We start from the raw sequence: 24,069 nt of genomic DNA, 5'->3' as shown, positions 1-24,069 counted from the left end.
CTTGGCTAACTGCAACCTCTGTCTCCTGGGTTCAAGTGATTCTCCTGCCTCAGCCTCCCAAGTAGCTGGGATTACAGGCATGTGCCACCATGCCCAACTAATATTTTGTATTTTTAGTAGAGATGGGGTTTCTCCATGTTGGTCAGGCTGATCTTGAACTCCCAACCTCAGGTGATCCTGATCTACTCACCTTGGCCTCCCACAGTTCTGGGATTACAGGCGTGAGCCACCGTGCCCGGCCGACACTCATATTCTTGAAGGTGTCCAAAATAACTAGTTCAGTTTAAATTATGTCCCTCCAGCACTTAGTTATTGAGACTACCAAACCTTCTTAATAAACCTTGAAAAGTATCTGAGAAGATTAATTAAAATGAGGAAGGAGACTGAGTAATTTCCATACTGAAACACTCACACCAGACAATAGTCTTGAAATGAAAAGAAAACATAAAACCTAGCAGTGTCTGGGCACAGTGGCTCACGCCACCGTGGGAGGCTGAGGTGAGCGGATCACCTGAGGTTGGGAGTTTAAGACTAGCCTGACCAACATGGAGAAACCCTGTCTCTACTAAAAATAGAAAATTAGCTGAGTGTGGTGGCGCATGCGTGTAAACTCAGCTACGCGAGAGGTTGAGGCAGGAAAATTGCTTGAACTTGGGAGGTGGATAATGTGGTGAGCCAAGATCGCACCATTGCACTCCAGCCTGGCAATAAGAGTGAAACTCCATATAAAATAAATACCAGCAGCAGTGTAACTTATGGCCTAAATTAGGAATTAGTCATACAACCAAATTAATGCAATTGCATATTATTTGTGCTGTGCTTGGAAGTGTGTTAGGATTCAGCAGTGCCACCAATGGAGTGGTCAGTTCTTTTTGTCCCAGGAACAGATAGGCTTCTTAAAAGAAGTTGTTATTAAGTGGAGTTTTGGAAGGTGGGTAGGGGCTTGTCAGGTAGTCAGAGAGAAGCATAACATTAAAAGCCATCTGCATTTGTTGCAGCTAGGTAAGAAAATCTAAGAAAAGCAGTTCAACACAATTAGAATACAAGAGACAATGAACAAAATGTGAGGTTGGAGCAGTAGACACAGGCCAGGGCATGGAGGTCTTAATGCTAAGAATGTTAGACTTTATCATATGGGCAGTTCGGAGCCTCTGTAGGTTTTTTATTTTCTCTTAAATAACGGTTTTATTGAGATAAAATTTGCATTCCATAAAGTTCACTCATTAAAGTATACAATTCAGTAGTTTTTTTTTCTTTTTGAGACAGAGCTTCCCCCTTGTTGCCCAGGCTGCAGTGCAGTGGCACAATCTTGGCTCGCCACAACCTCCAGGTTCAAGTGATTCTCCTGCCTCAGCCTCCCAAGTAACTGCGACTACAAGCATGCACTACCACGCCTGGTTAATTTTTGTATTTTTAGTATAGACGGGGTTTCACCATGTTAGCCAGGCTGGTCTCGAACTCCTGGCCTCAGGTGATCTGCCCTCCTCAGCTTCCCAAAGTGCTGGGATTACTGGTGTGAGCCACCGCACCCGGCCTAGTAGTTTTTTAATATATTTACAAAATTGTGCTTCATCAGCACTGTCTAATAACAAAACATTTTCATTACCTCAAAAGGAAATCTGGTACCCATTTACAGTCACTTCCTGTGTCTCTGCCTCCAGCCCTTGGCAACCACTAATCTACTTTCTTTTTTTTTTTTTTTCTTTTGAAATGGAGTTTCGCTCTGTTGCCCAGGCTGGAGTGCAGTGGTGTGATCTCAGCTCACTGCAACCTCTGCCTCCCGGGTTCAAGCAATTCTCAGCTTCAGCCTCTTGAGTAGCTGGTATTACAGGCACCTGCCACCATGCCTGGCAAGTTTTGTATTTTTAGTAGAGACGGGATTTCACCGTCTTGGCCAGGCTGGTCTTGAACTCCTGACCTCAGGTGATTCACCCACCTGGGCCTCCCAAAATACAGGGATTACGGGTCTGAGCCACTGCACCTGACCTCTACTTTCTATCTCTGTGGACTTGCCTCTTCTGGATATGAATGGGATTTTATAGTATGTGCCTTTTTGCATCTGGCTTCAACAAAGGGTTTTAGACTGGAGAGTGGTAATATCAGTTTTGCATTTTAGAAAGTTCAATCTAATAGCACTGTGGTGAATAGAATAGGGAGGGCAAGACTGAGGGCAAAAGAACAATAAAGGGACCTCTGTTGTAGTTAAGTCATAAGCGCTAATATAAGGCAGAAGCCAGAAGATAGATGAATCATATTGCAGAGGAGGCAGAATTAGCAGATCTCTGTCGTAGTTGAATATGTTGGGGAAAGGAAAAGTCCGAAGTATGAGTTGTCTCAGGTTTCTGGCTTGGGTGGCTTGGTAGATGGGTGGATAGATCATCTCTTTTCAGTAGTAGATGGCTGAGCTGATGAGTATCAACAGTGCATGCATTTTACAAAGACTCCTTGACTTGTCGTAAGAAGTCTATATTAACCGGACCCAACGAGGATTTCTGGATAATAAATTTATCAGAATGTATTAAACATAATTAGGAGTGGTTATTCCCCCTTTGGCCTTTGGAGCAGTGTTTCCCAAAGTATATTTCCTAGAATACTTGTTATTTGAGTTGTACTGTGGAAATTTTTTTTCTTTTGTCAAATAAATTTGGAAAAGCTATATTATATATTACCTTCCAAGAAAACATAGACATGATTAAGACCCCGAGTTCAAAGTCCTGCAGTAAGGAAATCTGTAAACATTTATTTAATTATGGAGGAGCCTTTGCAAAATAATAATAAATTTCTCCCTTTAACTTGAAGTTTCTGAGACTTACTAAGCACAGAAATCTTTCTTTGCTGTGTTCCTAGGAGTACACTTTGGGAGATTCTGCTTTAAAGAGATGGTATGGGGATAGGTTGCCCCTTGGTCCAGCCAAGGACAGAATCCTAGACATGTGGGCCATTGGCCAGACCTAGACAATTTCTGTGCTAAAGAAATTGCCTACCATTAAAATTCAGTGTTTTTGATTTGTGGTGGGGGGTTCCTAAACAGTTTGCCATCTCTTGGAGCAAGAGCGACAACAACACAACCAGTTAAAACATACGTGGCAGAAGGCCAATGACCAGTTTCTGGAATCTCAGCGTTTACTGATGAGAGACATGCAGCGAATGGAGATTGTGTTAACTTCAGAACAGCTCCGACAAGTTGAAGAACTGAAGAAGAAAGATCAGGTGAATAGAAGTTTTATGGGACTGATTTGCTTTGTTAGTAATGTCCCCTACCACATGTGACTGCATTACCTTATGAGTATTAGAGATTGACTTAAGCTGAAACAAGGGTGATGTATGCCACTTTTAAAAACATAATAGCTATATTTGAGGGGTTTTTTCATCTTTAGAAATGGCCTTCTCTGGGAGGAAAAACTGATTTAGAAATGATCTTCAGTGACTACAGGATGCAGCAGTGCATATTTCTGAGAAAATCTTTCTCTACCATGCTGACCAGTTCTCCTAGTGCTCCTGAGTGTTGTCAGTCCAGGCCAAGTCTTTGGTGACATTGCTCTAAAACAAGCTTGTCCAGCCTGCAGCCCTCGTCTTTGAATGCAGCCGAACACAAATTTGTAAACTTTCTTAAAACATTTGCAATCTTTTTTTTTTTTTTTTTTAAACCTTATCAGCTATCACTAGTGTTAGTGTATTTTGTGTGTAGCCAAGACAATTATTCTTCAGTGTGGCCTAGGGAAGCCAACAGATTGGACACCCTGCTCTAAAAGCTCTACTAGGTGGCATGATACGGATGAGGGGCTGAGTAATAGGAAATGGCAGATGTTCACAGTGCTGCATATTCAAGTTCCTGTTTCCTCCTTATCTTTTAGTTATTTAAATTGCATAAGTAATACACACACACACACACACACACACACACACACACACGCACCTTCTCACAATATTTTTATTTTAAATACAAAGTGAAAAAAAAGTATAAAATGATCAAGTGTAAAATCGTCCTATCTCCACACCTCCCTGTCTCAGAAGATTGCCTTTACCGTTTGGTATAGAGTCTTCTAAACCAGTTCTGTGTGTTCATGAGTGTATATTTAGGGTGTCTTTTTCCTCTTTTTATTATATATATATATTTTTAAGATGGGGTTTCACCATGTTGGTCAGGCTGGTCTTGAACTCCCGACCTCAGGTGATCTGCCCGCCTTGGCCTCCAAAGTGCTTGGATTAAAGGCGTGAGCCACCATGCCCGGCCATCCTCTTATACAACTATAGTTATAAGTATTTATTCTAGGCAGGATGTGGTGGCTCACATCTGTAATCCCAACATTTTGGGAGGCTGAGGCAGGAGGATTGCTTGAGCCCAGGAGGTCAAGACCAGCCTGGGTCATATAGTGAGACTCTGTTTCTACAAAAAATTTAAAAAAATTAGCTGGGCATGGTGGTACGTGCCTATAGTTCCGGCTACTTGGGAGGCTAAGGTGGGAGGATCACTTAATCTGGGAGGCAGAGGCTGCAGTGAGCTGTGATCACACCACTGTACTTCAGCTGTGGGTGACAGAGCAGGACTCTGTCTCAAAAAAAAGTATATACATTTCCCATAAGCATTATCCTGGACATATTTTCATGTCAAAGCTGTATTTTGTGCTTGACTTTAGCATGGTTGTACCATATTGATTTGCCCTTTCTCCTTGTAGTGAGCATGTAGGTATTCCCCGCTTTTTTATCATCTCAAATAATGTTACAGCTAAATCTTGGACCATATTGTGTATGCATACAGATATTTCCCTAGGATAGCTATATAAAAGTATTCATTGCCTTTCTAAGTATCTTGTGAAACATTTCAAATTGCTTTATGTGACTTAGGTTAGATTTTGTTTTGCAAAGTTTCTTCTTTTTAAAATTTCCCTTTTGTCACTTAATTTGGACTCATTCAGTGTGTGTGTGTGTGTGTGTGTGTGTGTGTGTGTGTGTTTTCTTTTTTGAGACAAGATTTCACTCCAGTCACCCAGGCTGGAGTGCAGTGGCACAATCTTGGTTCACTGCAACCTCTGTCCCCGGGCTCAAGCGATTCTCCTATCTCAGCCTCCCGAGTAGCTGGGACCACAGGCGTGTGCCACCATGCCTGGCTAATTTTTGTATTTTTAGTTGACCATGTTTTGTATGTTTAGTTGACAGGGTTTCACCATTTTGGCCAGGATGGTCTCAAACTCCTGACCTCAAGTGATTCGCCTGTCTTGGTCTCCCAAAGTGCTGGGATTACAGGTGTGAGCCACCATGCCCCACCAACATAAAAATTTAGATTCTAAAGTACAGATCTTATCCTGCCTACTCTGATGCCCATTAAAAGAGTCTAAACTTGACCTGGCATGGTGGCTCACACCTGTAATCAGGAGTCTGAGACCTGAGGTCAGGAGTCTGAGACCAGCCTGGCCAACATGGCAAAACCTTGTCTCTACTAAAAATACAAAAATTAGCTGGGCATGGTGGCACACGCCTGTAGTCCCAGCTACTTGGGAGGCTGAGGCAGAAGACTTGCCTGAGGCGGAGGTTGCAGTGAGCCGAGATCACACCACTGCTCTCCAGCCTGGGTGACCAAGCGAGACTGTCTCAAAAAAAAAAAAAAAGAGTCTAAACTTTACTAAGATGATCATTTAAAACCTTTGAGCTCTTACTATGTGCTAGCATTGTGCTAAGACTTTATGTATAAACCTTTATCTCAGTTGGTTATCAAAAAAACAACTCTCCATAAACAGTAAGGACTACAATTATACAGTTCCTGTGTTCTAGATGAGTAAACAGGCTGAGAGGTCATGCAGGGCCCATCTGAGGCTTGAACAATCTCTGATTCCTGAGTCTAGGTGCTTACTCACCACCTCTTTCTCCATGTCCTTTACTTATCATGTACTTGCCCGTTTTTCATTTATATCAAATTATACAGAATTCCCCCACAGGGCTGCTTTTCCATGTTTCTGTTTTTTGTATGTGCTTCCTTTCTCTCTAGAACCCTTAATTGTCTCTTCTCATGCAACTGGCAAACTGATCTTACTGATCTTTCACAATTCAGCTGAAGTGTTACCTCCTTTGGGCCGCCTTTGCTGGCTCCTTCACTGTTTTTCTCCCTCTTTAGAACCTTGTACATACTTGTATTATAATTGTTTGTCTCTCCTCACTAGGTTGTTTTAGGGTACATTGAAGGTATAAGGTATTTTACTCATCTTTGTTGACTGAATTATTATATCAACTTTATTCCTTTTGTACTCATACATTTGTTAATATTTCTAATGTATATGTAACATTATAAAAACTTTTTCAGGCGGGCTGTGGTGTCTCATGCCTATAATCCCAGCACTTTGGGAGGCCAAGGTGGGAGGATCGCTTGAGCCTGGGAGTTTGAGACCAGCCGGGACAACAGTGTGAGACCTCATCTGTGCAAAAAAACCTAAAAATTAGCCAGGCATGGTGGTGCACGCTTGTGATCCCAGCTACACGAGAGGCTGAGGCGGGAGGATTGCTTGAGCCCAGGAGTTCAAGACCAGCCTGGGCAACAAAATGAAACCCTGTCACTACAAAAAATAAAAAGATTAGGCTATGATCCCAGCTACATGAAAGGATGAGGTAGAAGAATTGCTTGCTCCATGGAGGCTGCAGTGAGCCATGTTTGCATCACTGCGTTCCAACCTGAGTGTCAGAACAAGACCTTGTCTCAAAAACAAACAAAACAAGCTTTTTCATATTTATTTTCTATAGTAATCACAAGGAATGGTCTATGTAAATTTTTTCATGGATCATGTAAAGTGATTTTGCTTTCTTTTGTTTTGCCTTACTTTATGTAGTATACTTTTCTTGGAAGCTGCTTCCTGACTTGTTCTTTATACCAGGGTTCTTAGTTTGTGCTTATAGTATTAAAATATTTTGTCATGGCCAGAGGCCCTTAGATGGGATTACAAAACAAAGAAGCCTAAGTGTCCAGTTTTCTCTTATCATAATGCTCTATTCTTTCTTATTTGTTTTGAATGGTTAAAGAACTATGTCCTTATTAAATAGGTTACTTGGGTAATATGTATTTTTTTTCTTTCTAACTTTTAGGAGGATGATGAACAACAAAGACTCAATAAGAGAAAGGTTCACAAAAAAACAGATGTTGAAGAAGAAATAAAAATACCAGTAGTGTGTGCTTTAACTCAAGAAGAATCTTCAGCCCAGTTGTCAAATGAAGAGGTATAGTGAATCTATAATTAAAGTCATTATATACACAATGTCAACAATTTTAGCTTACTCATACAATAGTTAATTACATTGGTCATATGAGACTTGAGAAGTGCATAGCTACTCGGTGAAAATTAGATGAAAATGACATTTCAGTTGTTTTTATGGCATTATAGGTGGCACTATTCGAAACATGTTGCAGGTTCATTTGCTGTCTGGAATAATTAGATGTTCTTTTTTCCAGTATTTTCAAAATTTAATACATTAGAATATTGAAATAATATCTGCAAAATCTTTTTTGATGTGAATAGTACGTGTTGCTAATACTTGTCCTTTTTGTTTAAGAGAGGTTATCTAAAGCTCTGAAATGCTAAACTCTCTACAGCATGTATATGAGTATTGACCAGTATTAGGTTTTAATCCCTGATGACAGTGGGTGAGGTTTGGCACCCGGGGTAAAACGACACAACAGGATAAAAGTTTCAGTTACTAGGAACGGGTAGAGTAGAGACACCTGAAAGTGTTAGGTGTTCTGTGGCCTTGTCACCTCTCACCCACAGTGTGGCAAAGGCCTTCTCATTTGGTTTCCTGTCTCATTTGGTTTCCCATTCCACTGCATTACTGTTGAATTCATTTTCTTAAGTGCAGCTGCAGTCAGGCCACTCCCCCACTCAAAAATTACTTTTGAGTCCCATTACCTATATAATTAAACACAAATTCCTCACTCAGACAAATAAGGCCCTTCATCATCTGGATTGCATTTTAGCTACAGCGGTCATAATCTTGGACTGTACTTATACCTAGTCTGTTGGTTTCTTCATTTGGAGTACTTTCCTCCCATTGCCATTCTGAGTATTGAAATCCTTCTGCTCATCTTTCAAAGCTCGTGCGGGTTATCTAGTTTTCAAGGAAGAAAATGCCTCTATTATTGCCGTTAGATCCCCCAAGATCCCTAGCTTGGCATACAAAGGCATTCACAGTTGAATGGCCCTGCTGGCCCCACTCACTGCTCTCCACTTTTCTGTAGCCAGACCTGTGCACTTACTGTTCACGTGTATGTGCCCTGTCCTTGCTGTTTAGGATCATGCTCACTTCCTTCCCCCCACCTTCTTTCCTGGCCTGGTAAATGAATTTCAGTTAAATTGGATAAGGGTCTTCTCTTCACTTTCAGGGGTATCGTGCTTCTGTTTACTTTGCAGATTTACTTTGAGCCATGTATAATCTCCTTCCTGGTGGTTTATATGCCCATGTTTACAGATTGTTTGATGTTTAAGAAAAACTTGAAAAAAATTTTAGTAGACACTAAAAAGTAATGTATATTGTGGTTATTTTGTTCATTCTTTGTTTTGGGACATAGACTGAGAACCACTTGTTCTAATTCTGCTGTGCCTTTTAAAAAATATTTAGACTCCCAAGAGAATGTCTCAATTTTTGGGTACAGCCAATGATTACATAGTGTTTTCATCATGCAGTAATCTATTTAAGAAAGTCTGAAAAGCAGGAAAACAGGAAAGGGACATTTGTTGTGATTTACAGAGAAGTATTTTTATTTTTGATTCTCTGTTAGCAGATCTGTAGACTTACAGAGCTGGTGTTTTGCAACTTGAATGTTGAATATAATTGTTTTGTATCAAGAATGATGACACAACCCTTGGTTTACAGTTAGTCTGAAGTCTGGCTAACATGGTGAAACCCCATCTCTACTAAAAATACACAAATTGACTGGACAAGGTGGCATATTCCCATAATCCCAGCTACTCAGGTGACTGAGGCACGAGAATCGTTTGAACCCAGGAGGTGGAGGTTGCAGTGAGCTGAGACTTCACTGCACTCCGGCCTGGGTGACAGAGTGAGACCCTGACTCACACACAAAAAAAGTTAATCTGAGATGCTTTGGAGAGTTAGATTTATGGCTAAAGATATTTGAAATTTGCAGATGTCACATTTTCTTTAACTTGATGCTTAGAATATGCTTTTTTGTCTACAAAATGTTCATTATGGAAAATTTGGGAGGTATAGAAAAGGCCATAATATAAAATAAAAATAACTGGTAGATCATCCTACTCAGAGATAACAACTAATATTTTGGTATATATCTCTTTCTTCCTTTTGTTTTCTTTTCCAGAGATAATATGTATGTTAACATATGTGTTTCTTTTTTTTTTTCCTTTTTAATTTTAATTTTTTTTTTTTTTTTTTTTTTTTTTTTTTTTTTTTTTTTTTTATTTTTTTTTTTTTTTTTTTTTAAGATGGGGTTTCACCATGATGGCCAGGCTGGTCTTGAACTCCTGACCTCAGGTGATCCACCCACCTCAGCCTCCCAAAGTGCTAGGATTACAGGTGTGAGCCACCGCGCCCGGCTCTTTTTTTTCTTTTAAATTTGAGACAGGGTCTCACTCTCACTCAGGCTGGAGTGCAGTGGCGCAGTCTTGGCTCACTGCAGCCTTGACCTCCCAGGTTCAAGTGATCTTCCTGCCTCAATCCTCCTGAGTAGCTGGGACTACAGGTGCCTGGGCATCATGCCCAACTAATTTTTTGTAGAGTTGTGTATCAACATGTTACCAAGGCTGGAACACATGTTTCTATTTGGCCTTTAAAAAAAAAAAATTTTAGACATGGTCTCACTTTCACTCAGGCTGGATTGTAGTGACGTGATCTCAGCTCACTGTAACCTCCACCTCTCGTGTTTAAGCGATTCTCCTGCCTCAGCCTCCTGAATAGCTGGGATTACAGGTATGCACTGCTATGCCAGCCTAATTTTTGTATTTTTAGTAGAGACGGAGTTTCACCATGTTGGCCAGGCTGATCTTGAACTGATCTCATTATTCGCCCACCTCAGCCTCCCAAAGTGCTGGGATTACAAGCTTGAGCTACCATGCCCAGCTCTATTTGCATTTTTAAAACGTAGATTGTAACTACATAATGTTTTGTGTAATTTTTTGCTCCTACTTAAATCTACTTTAAGGTTTTGGCAGATCATTAAATGTTTTTCCCCGAAATGATATTTAGTGGCTGGCATAATTTTAGCATGTAAATGTACCATAATTCTTTTAACCAATTCCCTACTAATCACTTTGTTAATTTTTGCCTTTTTTTGTTTTTTTAAGACAATCTTATTCTGTCACCCAGGCTGGAGTTCTATGGTGCTATCTTGGCTCACTGTAGCTTCCACAGTTCGAGTGATTTTTGTGTCTCAGTCTCCCGAGTAGCTGGGACTACAGTCGCACACCACTACGCCCAGCTAATTTTGTCTTTTTAGTAGAGACAGGGCTTCACCATGTTGGCTAGGGTGGTGTTAAACTTCTGGCCCCAAGTGATCTGCCCACCTCGGCCTCCCAAGTGCAGGGATGACAGGTGTGAGACTGCACCCAGCTTTTTGCCTGGTTTTTAATTCATAATGGTGACTGAGTGATGACATAGGGAGGTCAATGCCATTGAAAAAAGTTTTGTGTTACTCACAGTTCCCCTAGAAGCAGAGGCAAAGCACATCATGCATGGCCACAGCCGGGAAGCACCAGAGCTGGTCAGGAGGCAGGAGCAGGAGCTAGAAAAAAAGCATGGGCCATGGCTGTTACTGTGGTTTCTCTGGGAAAAGCAAAGTAGAGCAGAGCAGAGAGTTTAGGACTGGCTAGTAATTAATTCTGGCAGCCTTTGGGGTATAGGGTCTGCTCTTAGTTGTTTGGAACTGGCCTTGGGTTAATTTAGGGCAGGGGAGATACTGGTTTGGTGTGTGACTTAGGAAAGGAGGTGGTTGGAGATACGGGTTTGAGATTGAATGGTTTGTATATGAAAAGTGTGTTTACTGTCAGGTGAGTTGTTTATTATCTCTAGAATAATTAGCTAGTCCTGTGAAGCAGCTTCTTCCCAGCCAGCAAATTCTCCACTAAGTCAAAACAGTATGAAATATAGAAAATGAAAAGCATGATTAACACACTGATAGTCAAGTTGGTTCCATTTTTTACTACTATACAATTTTTCGTTATTATAAGTAATGTCATAATGTTATATATAATTTTTCCTTGTACAAAAATCATGAATGCATCTGATTTTTTTCTTTTCTTTTTTTTGTATGAGTTCTTAGGAAAAGAACGCTTGCCAGGGCATGGTGGTGCATGACTGTAATCACAGCACTTTTGGAGGCTGAAGCAGGCGGATCACTCGAGGCCAGGAGTATCAACCAGCCTGGCCAGCATGGCGAAACCATGTCTCTACTAAAAATACAGAAGATAGCCAGGCATGGTGTCTGGTGCCTGTGGTCCCAGCTATTCAGATGGCTGAGGCATGAGAATCCCTTGAGCCCAGGAGGTGGAGGTTGCAGTGGGCTGATATTGCGCCACTGCACTCTAGACTGGGTGACAGAGCAAGACTCTGTCTCCAGGAAAAAAAAAAAAAGAACTGCTGAATTCAAGGATGTAAACATTTTAAAGATACTATTGCCAATGCAGAGTCTGATGTGGGGTTTTTTGTTTTGTGTTTTTTGAAACAGGCTCTCGTTCTTGCCACCCCGGCTGGCTAGAATACAGTGGCGCCATCAAAGCTCACTACAGCCTCAATCTCCTGGGCTCAAGCAATCCTCCCGCCTCAGCCTCCTGAGTAGCTGCGACTGCGAGCATGTGCTGCCATACCTGGCTGATTTTTAAATTTTTTTGTAAAAATGAAGTCTCCCTATGTTGCCCACGCTGGCCTTGTACTCCTGGGCTCAACCTCAGGAGTGGAGGTCTTGTACTCCTGTCCTCCTACCTCAGCCTCCCAAAGTGCCGGATTTACAGGCCTGAGCCACTGCACCAGGCCTGTAGTCAGATGTTTTTCAAATGGTTCTCACAACTATTCTATCCCTAGCCCCTTCCCTCCTCAGTATCACAACAGCACTGTATGTGATATGTAGCAGTGGGTGTTAGGTTTATTTGTAAACTAACAGGATGGCTTAGCCCAGTTTTTATTAGGATACTTACTTGGGATCTTTGCCACAGTAAGCTTAATATGTACAAGATTTGTGTTCTTAGCCATTGGAGTTGAGATGAGTAAAAATCTTTAAAAGGAAATAAATAGAGGAATTAACTCAAAATTTATCACCTTTTTATTACACCAAGTATATTTTTAAAACATTTTAAAAAATTGGTGATGTGGGCTTGCCAGTAACAACTGTATTCCACAGTCTCTTCTGGTTCATTTAAAAAAGAGCATTTAACAAAAAAAACTAGAAAGGATATTATCTTAAAATATTGTCATTTAAATGGAATAAATTTAATTGGAAGGGGCTGGGCATGGTGGCTCACGCCTGTAATCCCAGCACTTTGGGAGGCTGAGGTGGGTGAATCACGAGGTCAGGAGTTCAAGACCAGCCTGGCCAACATGGTGAAACCCTGTCTCTACTAAAAATAAAAAATTAGCTGGGTGTGGTGATGAGCTCCTGTAATCCCATCTCCTTGGGAGGCTGAGGCAGGAGAATTGATTGAACCCGGGAGGTAGAGGTTATAGTGAGCCGAGATTGCGCCATTGCACTCCAGCCTGGGTGACAGAATGAGACTCCGTCCCCAAAAAAAAAAAAAAAAGGGAAAACTTACTATATTTTCCTTCAAACGAAGTCATTTTTCTTATGTCGTCACTAACTATGCAACTGCTTCATGTAATGGCATTGGTTTGCCTTTTGCCTTCGGGAATGTGCTGTACCATGTTGTTTGAAAATTGAGGTCAAATTCAGCCGGGTACGGTGGCTCATGCCTGTAATCCCAGCACTTTGGGAGGCCTTGGCAGGCTGATTGCCTGAGCTCAGGAGTTCCAGACCAGCCTGGGCAACACGGTGAAATCCTGTCTTTACTAAAATACAAAAAATTAGCTGGGCATGGCAATGTGTGCCTGTAGTCCCAGCTATTTGGGAGGCTGAGGCAGGAGAATTGCAAGAACCCGGGAGGCGGAGGTTGCAGTGAGCAGAGATTGTGCCATTGCACTCCAGCCTGCGCGACAAAGCAAGACTCTGTCTCAAAAAAAAAAATTGAGTTGAAATTCATGTAATGTAAAATGGACCATTTAAAGTGTACAGTTCAGTGGCATTGCATATATACATAAATGTTTTTAGTTTGAAAACATTTTTATCATTCCCAAAGGAGACCTCGTACCCATTAGAATCACTCCCCATTTTCCCTTCTCCCTAGCCTCTAGCAACCACTAATCTGCTTCATGACTCTATGGATTTACTTGTTCTGGACATTTTAAGTAGATGGAATTATACAATATGTGACTTTTTGCATCTTCTTTCACATAGTGTACAACATTGAACATGTTGATTACACTTTGGTTGAAAATACCACATTCTCATAATTTCCTTTCTACTACTCTGGCTACTTCTTTGCCCATCCTCAAAATGTTAGTCTTTCTCAGGACTCTGCCCTTGGCCCTCTTTTCTTACACGCTCATCCTAGGTGTTCTGATTTGCTGCCGTGGCTTTAATTATCATTATGCAATAGCTACTCTCAAGTCTCTATCTAAAGACTTCTGTGTCCCTCTGTCAAGTGGGCATCTCTACTTGGATATATGACAGGCACCTTGCACTCGACATATCCAACACTGAATTGCAGGTGACTTTCCTCAGCTCTTTGTATCTGGGAGGCCTTTGAGCTCCAGAGCATTCAGCACATAGCTCTAGCCCATCCTTTTATCACAGTATTATAATATTCTGCTTACTTATCTTTTTTTTTTTTTTTTTTTTTGAAACTGTATGTATCTCAAAGTCAGGGATTGCATCTTGCTCACAGTTGTATCCTGAGTGCCCGGTTTCATGTCCAGCATGTAGAAATGACACTTGTTTAAAATGTTCAATGATTATAGGAAAGTAGCACATTAATGATTATCATGTGTAATGAGTGGTAGAATACATTATAGTTTTTGTCTTAGAAAATGAAGAGAATTGTCTAATTTGGCAATATTTATTTTCATATTTCAGGAGCATTTAGATAGCACCCATGGTTCAGTCCATTCCTTAGATGCAGACTTACTGTTGCCATCTGGAGATCCTTTCAGTAAATCGGACAATGACATGTTTAAAGATGGACTCAGGAGAGCACAGTCTACAGACAGCTTGGGAACCTCGGGCTCATTGCAATCCAAAGCTTTAGGCTATAACTACAAAGCAAAATCTGCTGGAAACCTGGATGAGTCAGATTTTGGACCACTGGTAGGAGCAGATTCAGTGTCTGAGAACTTTGATACTGCATCCCTTGGGTCACTCCAGATGCCAAGTGGGTTTATGTTAACCAAAGATCAGGAAAGAGCAATCAAGGCGATGACACCAGAACAAGAAGAGACGGCTTCCCTCCTCTCCAGTGTTACCCAGGGCATGGAGAGTGCCTATGTGTCCCCCAGTGGTTATCGTTTAGTTAGTGAGACAGAATGGAATCTGTTGCAGAAAGAGGTGAGTTAACATTCTCATGTTTTTATTCTTGCTCACTCTGAGGCATACTGGGAAGTTATGGGATTTATCGTTCGTTTAGCAGATGGTTCCTGGAGTCTGCAGGTACATGTTGCCAGTGAGTGGTTGTTAACCTGTGTCACCTGACCCTTGTCATAGTCTGCTTTGGCTATTCCAGGTAATTGTGACAGAGAAAGGAGCTAGCTAGCTAATCACAGTGAATGTGAACTTCCCCACCTGAACTCCCAACTCTCAAGGTGGAGCAATCTGTCTGATTAGCATTACTGAATTGAAGTTAGCATAACCTGAATTTGGTTTGCTTTGCAGTTTTCTATAATCTCAGTGTATTCTAGGATTCAGGCTTTTATGCTTCCTTTAGGCCAAAGCGCAATTGCCTGTCTGCTGTTGATGCTGAGAGTGGGTTTAAAGAGGGATTGGGAACATGGGAGAGAAAAGGCAATCTTTAATGAGGTTAATTTTCCTCCTTAGAGAATTTGTAAATTCACAGGTAAGATTAGGAGATAAACACTTAGATATTTGCATAATGCTTTATGGATTATAAAAATCTTTAACATACCTGATCACTTAAAGCTTTATGATTATATGAGGCAATTGGGGCATGGTTATTCCCCATTTACTGGTGAGAATAGTGGCTAGGAAAGACAAAGTGAGTTGCGGAAGTGTCCCTTTGACTTAGCAGCAAAACCAACTTCTGGTGCTTTCCTTGACTCAGGCTGCTTCCCTTTAAAGAAGCCGTTGGTCAATAAGAGGAACAGTTACTAAGCCTGTAGGAAACTATTCTCAATAGTCTTATGCAAAACACATGTGAGAAGGTGCTACTTATTAGTTTCATGCCTATTTTATAATTGGTGCTGGTGAAACGATGATTTAGCCCTGCTTTTGTTTGTTTTTCCTTCCCATTGATTGGTTAGTATTAACTGTGAGTACCACGGTCTAGTACCTTTTGGTTGCTTTGTGTTTTCCTCAGATGTGATGTTTTGTCCCTCTTGGCGATAAATTGTGTCCATTGTCTATCATACTTGTACTGGAGAGTTTGACTTTTTAGTATGTGACCCTATATTGTAACTGTTTGCTGTAAGGCCCTGAAGGAAGTGTTTACTTCATGTTCTACTTTGAGTACCATTGGTAAGACTATGCACGTGTACCTAAAGTATGTGATGTGGAATTATTTTGTTTTGCCTAAGAGGTAATTTTGGTGCCCTTCAGGTGCATAATGCTGGAAATAAACTTGGTAGACGTTGTGATATGTGTTCCAATTATGAAAAACAGTTACAAGGAATTCAGATTCAGGAGGCGGAAACAAGAGACCAGGTGAGTGTCTTCTGGATATGCCAGATTGTTATCTATTGTAGTTTTCATTGGAGGTGCAGAGTTAATTGCCTCCCCTCCGGCCTCCAGCCCTGTTTACATCATGAAGCATATCCATCTTGTTAAGTTATGAAATAACGTGGTACATGCAGTGGCAGTTGCATTTTTAGTGGGAGCTCACTAGGACTCTGCTTTTGTGTATCTGCACAGGTCAGCCCAGCTCTTAAAGGGACACTGCCTCATATCTTCTATTCTGCCCCTTCTGCCTAAGGCCTAAAAGTGATTTTATATACATGAAAGTACTGTATGATATGGAGATCTAAGGGAGATAGAAAGTTAATTATTGCCTTTTACAGAATAAAAGCTTAATTGAATGTTATATTAATCAGAATTTGTGTCCTTCATTGCTTATTGTTCACTTCTTGTTATAAATTTGTTAAGTTTAGCAAGTTCCCAGAAATTAATCTTTGGGAGATTTGGTATGCGAGATTGATAAATCTTCGGTACCTTTTCAAATGCAGTGTTTGATAATGGGTACCTTGATGGCATTTAGGAAATAATGTAGAAATTCATGAGAAAATTCATATACTTGTAAAAGTATATGAAAGAAAGATACTTTTTTCCTTATATTTCCAAATTGTTCTTTGGCTGTTATGAATATGATTCCCTTGGTCTTCAAAATAACTTTAAGCAGATGAGAATGATGGTTTCATATTTTCAAATGTCATTGCTATTGAGTTCCTTCATACACTGTGTGCTTTACTCATAGATGTTTCAAAGATAAATTTCTAAAGCTATTTGCAAAACTAATGTAGTTGGCCCCTGATAGCGTGGTGTGGGAATGATTTCCGTACACATTTCAGTAGACTGTTTTATTTATTATTATTTTTTAAAGGTGGGGTTTCACCGTGATGGCCAGGCTGGTCTTGAACTCCTGACCTCAGGTGATCCACCCACCTCAGCCTCCCAAAGTGCTAGGATTACAGGCATGAGCCACAGCGCCCAGCCTCAGTAGACTGTTTTAAAGCCTGGCTAAAAATTAGTCATAAAAAGAAGTGGGAAAAGGACGTCCAAGGAGAGAAAAGATTATACAAAGAACAAGAGTTAGGGAAGAAAATGATGTATTCTGGGAAGTATGAGTAGTTAGGTGGCTGGGCACAGCAGGTGATTGTTACAAAATAATGGGAGAGTAAGCTACAAAAGAAGGCCATGATGATGACATCACTTAGGGAGGGATGATGATTGAAGGGGTTTAAATTTTACCCTGAAGCTGGGTGCAGTGGCTCTTGCCTATAATCGTAGCACTTCAGGAGGCCAAGAGAGGCAGATCACCTGTGGTTTGCTTGGGAGTTTGAGACCAGCCTGACCAACATGGTGAAACCACACCTTTACTAAAAATACAAACATTAGCTGGGGATGGTGGTGTAAGCCTTTAATCCCAGCTACTTGGGAGGCTGAGGCAGGAGAATCTCTTGAACCTGGGAGGCAGAGTATGCAGTGAGCTGAAATCGTGCCATTGCACTCCAGCCTGGGCAACAAGAACAAAACTAGGTCTCAAAAACAAAAACAAAACAAAACATTAAGGTATTTAGGGTTTTAAGTAGGGAAATTATATGATTTCACTTTTACAAAATTTATGGTGTTAGTGTGGATTGTAGATTGGAGACAGAGGATAGACTTCTAGTCAGGAAAAACAGTGTCATAGCCTAGAGGATCCGGGGAAGAAGCAGATGTTTTCAGATGGGAGGTGTGTAAAAAATGATTTGTTAACTGTAAAGCACAGTACAGTTGTCTCTTGAGGTCATTTATCTCATTTCTGTCTGAATTGAAAAATATATGGTGTTTCCTAGAAAAAGAGAAGATATTCTAAAAAATTCTGTAGTTACATTTAAAATTTATGAAAGGATTCTGGTTTTTCTTTCTGATTGACTTTTAAAATGATATAGGTGAAAAAACTACAGCTGATGCTAAGACAAGCTAATGACCAGTTAGAGAAGACAATGAAAGATAAGCAGGAGCTAGAAGACTTCATAAAGCAAAGCACTGAAGATTCCAGTCACCAGGTAAGTGAGGGATGACTGGGTTATTCAAATAAAACATTTAAAAAATACAGTCATGTTTCTTTTGCCTTGAAGATTTGGCAGTTTGATTTTTCCCCAGGTAAAAAGATTTCTTACTGATCATTCTGTGATACCTGTTTTACAGATTTTTAAAAAATAACTTTTGATATAATTGGTCAGTAAATAGCAGGAGGTTCTGATTCTCCTTTCTTTCTTTCTTTTTTTTTTTTTTTTGTATTAATTAGGTTTTCCTGCTGCAGTAGAAAGTTGCTGGCAAAGATACTAATTATTTAAAACTTTTAAAAAGTATAGCAACATGAAAAACCAAAACATATGCAGATACACCAAACAAAGCAGAACTAACATCTGTGTAACCACCATTGAAATCAAGCAGTAGAATATTAGGCAGTATTAGCCAGTACCCCAGAGGCCCTCACTTTCCCTTGCACGTACAACCCCCCCCCCCCACAGGCAGCCACTGTCCTACCTTCTAATATCATTAGGTTAGTCTGTGCTTTAACTTTAGAAAATGAAGTCACATTTCATTTTGTGTTCTTTTGTGTCGGTCTTCATCTGTTCAGCAGTGTAGTATTCCCACTCATGATGCATGGAGTAAGTTTGTTCATTTTCATTGTTGAATAGTCATACCATTATATGGATATACCACAGTTTATCCATACTAATGCTGATTGATATTTTAGTTGTTTCCGGTTCTGGGATATTATGAATAATGTTCCTTTGAAATTTTTGAATAGGACGTGGTGGACATGTTTCTGCAGGATATATAACTAGGAGTGGAATGCTTGGGTACAAATAATGCCAGATAGTTTTCAAAGTAGTTATACCAGTTTATACCTCTACCAGCAATGTATGACAGTTCTGTGGTTCCAAGGTCTTGAAAAATGTCATTTTGTTATTTTAATTATATCCATTTTCGTGGGTGTGTGGTATTTCATTTTGGTGGGTGGGTAGTATTTCATTGTGGCTTAGTTTCCATTCTTCTAATGACCATTGAAGTTATTTAGCATTTTTCATGTTTCTTGGCCATTGGGCTATTGTGTATGTGAGAGATTCTTGCTCAGGTCTTATACTCATCTTTCTATTGGGTCTATTTTACTTTTTTTGGTCTTTAAAAACTGATTTGTTAGGTGTCCTTTATGTAATCTTGTTAGAATCTTTTGGTGATAACTGTTGTAGATGACTTTTACTCAGTAGCTTATATTTTTATCACACCCAGGCCAGAGTGCAGTGGTGCGGTCTCTGTTGACTACAACCTCTGCCTTCCGGGTTCAAGTGGTTTTCCTGCTTCAGCTCCATGAGTAGCTAGGACTACAGGGAGTCACCACCACACCTGGCTAATTTTTGTATTCTCCTGCGTCAGCATCCTGAGTAGCTAGGAATACAGGCACCTGCCACCACGCCCAGCTAATTTTTTTTATTTTCAGTAGAGATGCAGTTTCACCAGGCTGGCCTCGAACTCCTGACCTCAGTTAACCTGCCTGCCTTGGCCTCCCAAAGTGCTAGGATTATAGTCATGAGGCACTGCGCTCGGCCCAAAGTTATCTTTTTTTTTGAGATGGAGCCTCACTTGTCACTCTGTGGCCCAGGCTGGAATGCAGTGGCACAGCCTCACCTCACTGCAACCTCTGCCTCTCCAGTTCAGGTGATTCTCCTGCCTCAGCCTCCTGAGTAGCTGTGTTTGGAGATGCCCGCCACCACACCCGGCTAATTTTTTTTTTTTTTCTCCCCCAGATGAAGTCTCGCTCTGTGCCCCCAGGCTGGAGTGCAGTGGTGAAATCTCGCCTTATTGTAACCTCTAGGTTCAAGCGATTTTCCTGCAATAGCCTCCTGAGTAGCTGGGATTGTAGGCACCTGCCACCATACCCTGCTAAATTTTGTATTTTTAGTAGAGACAAGGTTTCACCACCAGCTTGGCTAACAGCGAAACCCTGTCTGTAATAAAAAATATAAAAATTAGCCAGGTTTGGTGGCGGGCGCCTGTAATCCGAGCTACTCGGGAAGCTGAGACAGGAGAATCGCTTGAACCTGGGAGGCAGAGGTTGCAGTGAGCCGAGACTGTGCCACCGCACTCCAGCCTGGATGACAAGAGTGAGACTCTGTCTCAAAAATAAATAAATAAATAAATAAAAATAAAGACTTAAAAAAAATGATAGAGATGGTGTCTTGCTGTGTTTCCCAGGCTGGTCTTGAACTTCTGGGCTCAAGTGATCCTCTCACTTTAGTCTCCTGAAGTTCTGGGATTAGAGGTGTGAGCCACTGTGACCAACCTAAAGATTTTGTGTGGGTGTGTATCTTTTGTTTTTAGCAATTTCACTCTGCTATTACTAGGTGTATTTTTCTTCATACTTTTTCTGTTTAGGCTTCATAGGGATTCTCGAATCTTTGAATTGATGTCTTATATCATAATTGGAAAATTCTTAGCCATTATGTGTCTGAAAAACTTGAGCTGGGTACAGTGGCTTATGCCTGTAATCCCAGTACTTGGGAGGCTGACATGGGAGGATTGCTTGAGGACAGAAGTTTGGGGCTAGCCCAGACAACATAGCGAGACTCCATCTCTACTAAAAAATTCAAATAAAATTAGCCAGGCATGGTGGCTCGTGTGTGTAGTCTTAGATACTTGAGGGAAGAGGATCACTTGAGCCCAGGAGATAGAGGTTGCAGTGAGCTGTGATCACTCCATTGTACTCCAGCCTGGGCAATAGAACAAGACCCTGTCTCTAAACAAAAGAGAAATAAAACAAACAAAAACTTGTATTTCTTACAGTAAAGTGCACAAAGCTCAAGTATACAATTTGATAAATTTTAACATACGAAAAATGTTACCAGGGTAGTCTTCATCCAGATCAAGATACAGAACATTTCCAATATACCCATGCCTTTTCCTAGTCAATAAATACTCAATCTACCTGTGCATAGAGATAGCTACTATGCTGACTTTAACACTGTATTTTAGCATTTTAGTTCTTAAATGTCATATAAATGGAATCATACAGTGTAGTGTGTAGCCTTTCATGTCTAGTCTACTTGGCCATCATTAGGTCGGTGAGATTCATCCATAGTGTTTGGCGTATCAGTAGGTATTTTTTCATGGTTTGAATATTCTTTTACTAGGATATACAAGTTTTTATTCATACTACAGTTGAGGACATTTAGGTTGTTTCTAGTTTATGGCTATTGTGTGTTTTCTTTGAATATTCTTGTACATGTCTTTTGATGAACATGGAGACTAATTTCCTTTGAGAAGGTGTGAGATTAGGAGGTTGTTGTACAGGCTTATTTTTCAATTCTATTAGATATTTCCATTGGCCATTCTTTAGATAGTTTATATGTTACACTTTTTTTTTTTTTTTTTTTTGAGTCAGAGTCTCGCTCTGTTGCCAGGCTGGAGTGCAGTGGCGAGATCTTGGCTCGCTGTAATCTCTGCCTCTCGGGTTCAAGCGATTATCCTGCCTCAGCCTCCCGAGTAGCTGGGATTACCGGTACGTGCCACCATGCCCAGCTAATTTTGTATTTTTAGTAGAGATGAGGTTTCACCATGTTGGCCAGAATGGTCTCTATCTCTTGACCTTGTGATCCACCCACGTTGGCCTTCCAGAGTGCTGGGATTACAGGCATGAGCCACCGCACCCAGCCCATGTTACACCTTCTTACTGCATCTGCATGCCTCTTAACCTCTCTTCTATACTTTCCATCTTTTTGTCTTTACTTTTTTCAAATCTTTCACTCCAACTGATTTTTTTTTCCTTCACATGGATCTTATCTGTAAATCTGTCCATTGAAATTTTAATTTTGGTAATTGATTTTTTTCAGTTCATTGTTTCCATTTGGTTATTTGTCATCTCTAGTTCTCTGTCAACTTTAAATTTTGGAACACGCCAGGTATTTAATAACTCACATATCTGGATTCATGGTGGACCTGTTTCTATTGTCTGTTTTTCTGTCTTATTTTATATTTCCTTGCACATTTTAAGTGCTGAGTATTGTATGTAAAAAATAGTTTAAATAATATAAATTCTAGTATGATGCCATTTTCCTTGAGAGGCAGGCAAATAAATATTGGTACTAACAATCTTGAATCACTTTAATCCAGTTATAGGAATTGAGATGATATAAAGTTATAAAGATTGGATTTTTTTTTTTTTTTTTTTTTTTTTTTTTTTTTTTTTTTTTTTTTTTTTTTTTTTTTTTTTTTTTTTTTTTTTTTTTTTTTTTTTTGAGACGGAGTTTCACTCATGTTACCCAGGTTGGAGTGCAATGTCTCCATCTCGGCTCACTGCAGCCTCCAGTTCCAGGTTCAAGTTATTCCTGTGCTTCAGCCTCCTGAGTAGCTGGGACTACAGGCATGTACCACCATGCCTGGCTATTTTTTTTTTTCTTTTTAGTTGAGACTGGGTTTCACCATGTTGGCCAGGCTGGTCTCGACCTCCTGACCTCAGGTGATCCGCCCACCTCGGCCACCGAAAGTGCTGGGATTACAGGCATAAACATCCCTGTGCCCCGACAAAGATTGGATTATTTAAATTTCTTCCCTTCCCCTAGGGTGTGGCCCTTTTGGGAGATCCAAGCCAAAGGGCAGGATGTTTACCAGGGATCCCTTTGCTAGGTAGGACCTGAACTCTTCACCTATGCCACCTCATCCTGGGGCTCTCCAGCTCTCTCCTGGGCTTCTCAGTGTCACGTCTGTCACAGCTGTTACTTAGAAGTGTGGCACATTCTTCTAGAGGACTGTTCCACTCTTCATGTGTCCTTGTCCTGGTCCTTTTCTCTTTGATTCTTTTTTGCTTTGTTAGTTCTCCAGTGCCTTCAAGTAGATATATTTTCATACAGTTTTTCTAATCCTCAATAGGAAGGTTGATTAATATTACCTAATCCACCACTATTAGAAGCAGAATTCTTTAATTTTTTTTTTTTATTTTTGGAAGCAGAATTCTGACAATAATTATTTTAAAAATGTCTAAATAAAATCATTTCCACTTATAAGTTTTATGTATGATTCATCCATTTTCAAATAAACCCCTCCTTAGGAACATTGAAACTAATTCAAGGGAGTTTATAATTCATTGATATTACTCATGTATAAATTGCTTGAATTGTAGCAAGTTAAAGATTGCAGCTAGTTCAGAAAACATTTCATTTATCCTTTAAATGTGTGATGTTTTGTGGGCCGGATTTCACATTTTTATTATTTTTTTTTTTTTTTTTTGAGATGGAGTTTAACTCTTGTCACCTAGGCTGGAGTGCAATGGCACAATCTTGGCTCACTGCAACCTCCACTTCCCGGGTTCGAGCTGTTCTCCTGCCTCAGCCTCGGAGTAGCTGGGATTACAGGCACCTGCCACCACACCCAGCTAATTTTTGTACTTTTAATAGATGTGGGATTTCACTGTGTTGGCCACGCTGGTCTTGAACTTATGACCTCAGGTGATCCATCTGCCTCAGTCTCCCAAAGTGTTGGGATTATAGGTGTGAGCCACTGTGCCCAGCCTGATTTTTTTTTTAAAGAACATCTTAAAAAATAGCTACAACTAGGTCATGTGCATTAATATCTTTCTTGACACCGGTAGAATGCCCTTTGTTAATGTATGGCTACATGTGACTCAGGGGCTTTGGCATTGCCTTGTGTTATCTGAAAGGACAAGGCTTTGCACACAGCAGATGTGCACATAACTGTTGAATGGTGGTGAGTGGTTACCATGAAGTAATATATTATCAGCTCGGACACTAAATTATGAGAGGATGGAAGAGTTAGTTTCAGAATAACCAATTTCCTAACTATATTTCTATGTATGTGTTTTTTTTTTTTTTAAAAGATCTCTGCACTTGTCCTGAGAGCCCAAGCATCCGAGATCTTACTTGAAGAGTTACAACAGGGGTTTTCCCAGGCAAAGAGGGATGTTCAGGAACAGATGGTAAGTTAACATTTTAAGTAAACGATAACTATGTTACATATATTCCTTTTTTGTTCTATTTTTACATCATCTTTCATATGACTTTGTCATCCTGTCCAAAGTAGTTACTATTATGTTCTCCAGGGACTATAGAACATTAGTAATGGACGAAATA

The 24,069-nt window shown here is 40.4% G+C and overlaps 1 protein-coding gene across 3 annotated transcripts in view; it reads left to right on the top strand.

Annotated features, from left to right (window-relative positions):
- The window catches only part of LOC108281232 (rab GTPase-binding effector protein 1), a 123,128-nt gene that overhangs the window by 84,156 nt on the left and 14,903 nt on the right, over positions 1-24,069 (top strand). For 2 of the 3 annotated variants that reach the window (XM_017496708.2, XM_017496710.2), the window contains 6 exons: positions 3,032-3,210; positions 7,069-7,200; positions 14,129-14,596; positions 15,821-15,925; positions 17,869-17,985; positions 23,817-23,915. In XM_017496708.2, the coding sequence (XP_017352197.1) occupies positions 3,032-3,210; positions 7,069-7,200; positions 14,129-14,596; positions 15,821-15,925; positions 17,869-17,985; positions 23,817-23,915 (1,100 nt within the window). The remainder of the gene's footprint in view (positions 1-3,031; positions 3,211-7,068; positions 7,201-14,128; positions 14,597-15,820; positions 15,926-17,868; positions 17,986-23,816; positions 23,916-24,069) is intronic. The other variant, XM_017496709.2, reaches the window with a different exon arrangement.

Source organism: Cebus imitator, unplaced genomic scaffold (genome assembly GCF_001604975.1).
Source record: "Cebus imitator isolate Cc_AM_T3 unplaced genomic scaffold, Cebus_imitator-1.0 Scaffold223, whole genome shotgun sequence".
NCBI lineage: Eukaryota > Metazoa > Chordata > Mammalia > Primates > Cebidae > Cebus > Cebus imitator.
This window is presented reverse-complemented; position numbering and strand designations above follow the sequence as displayed.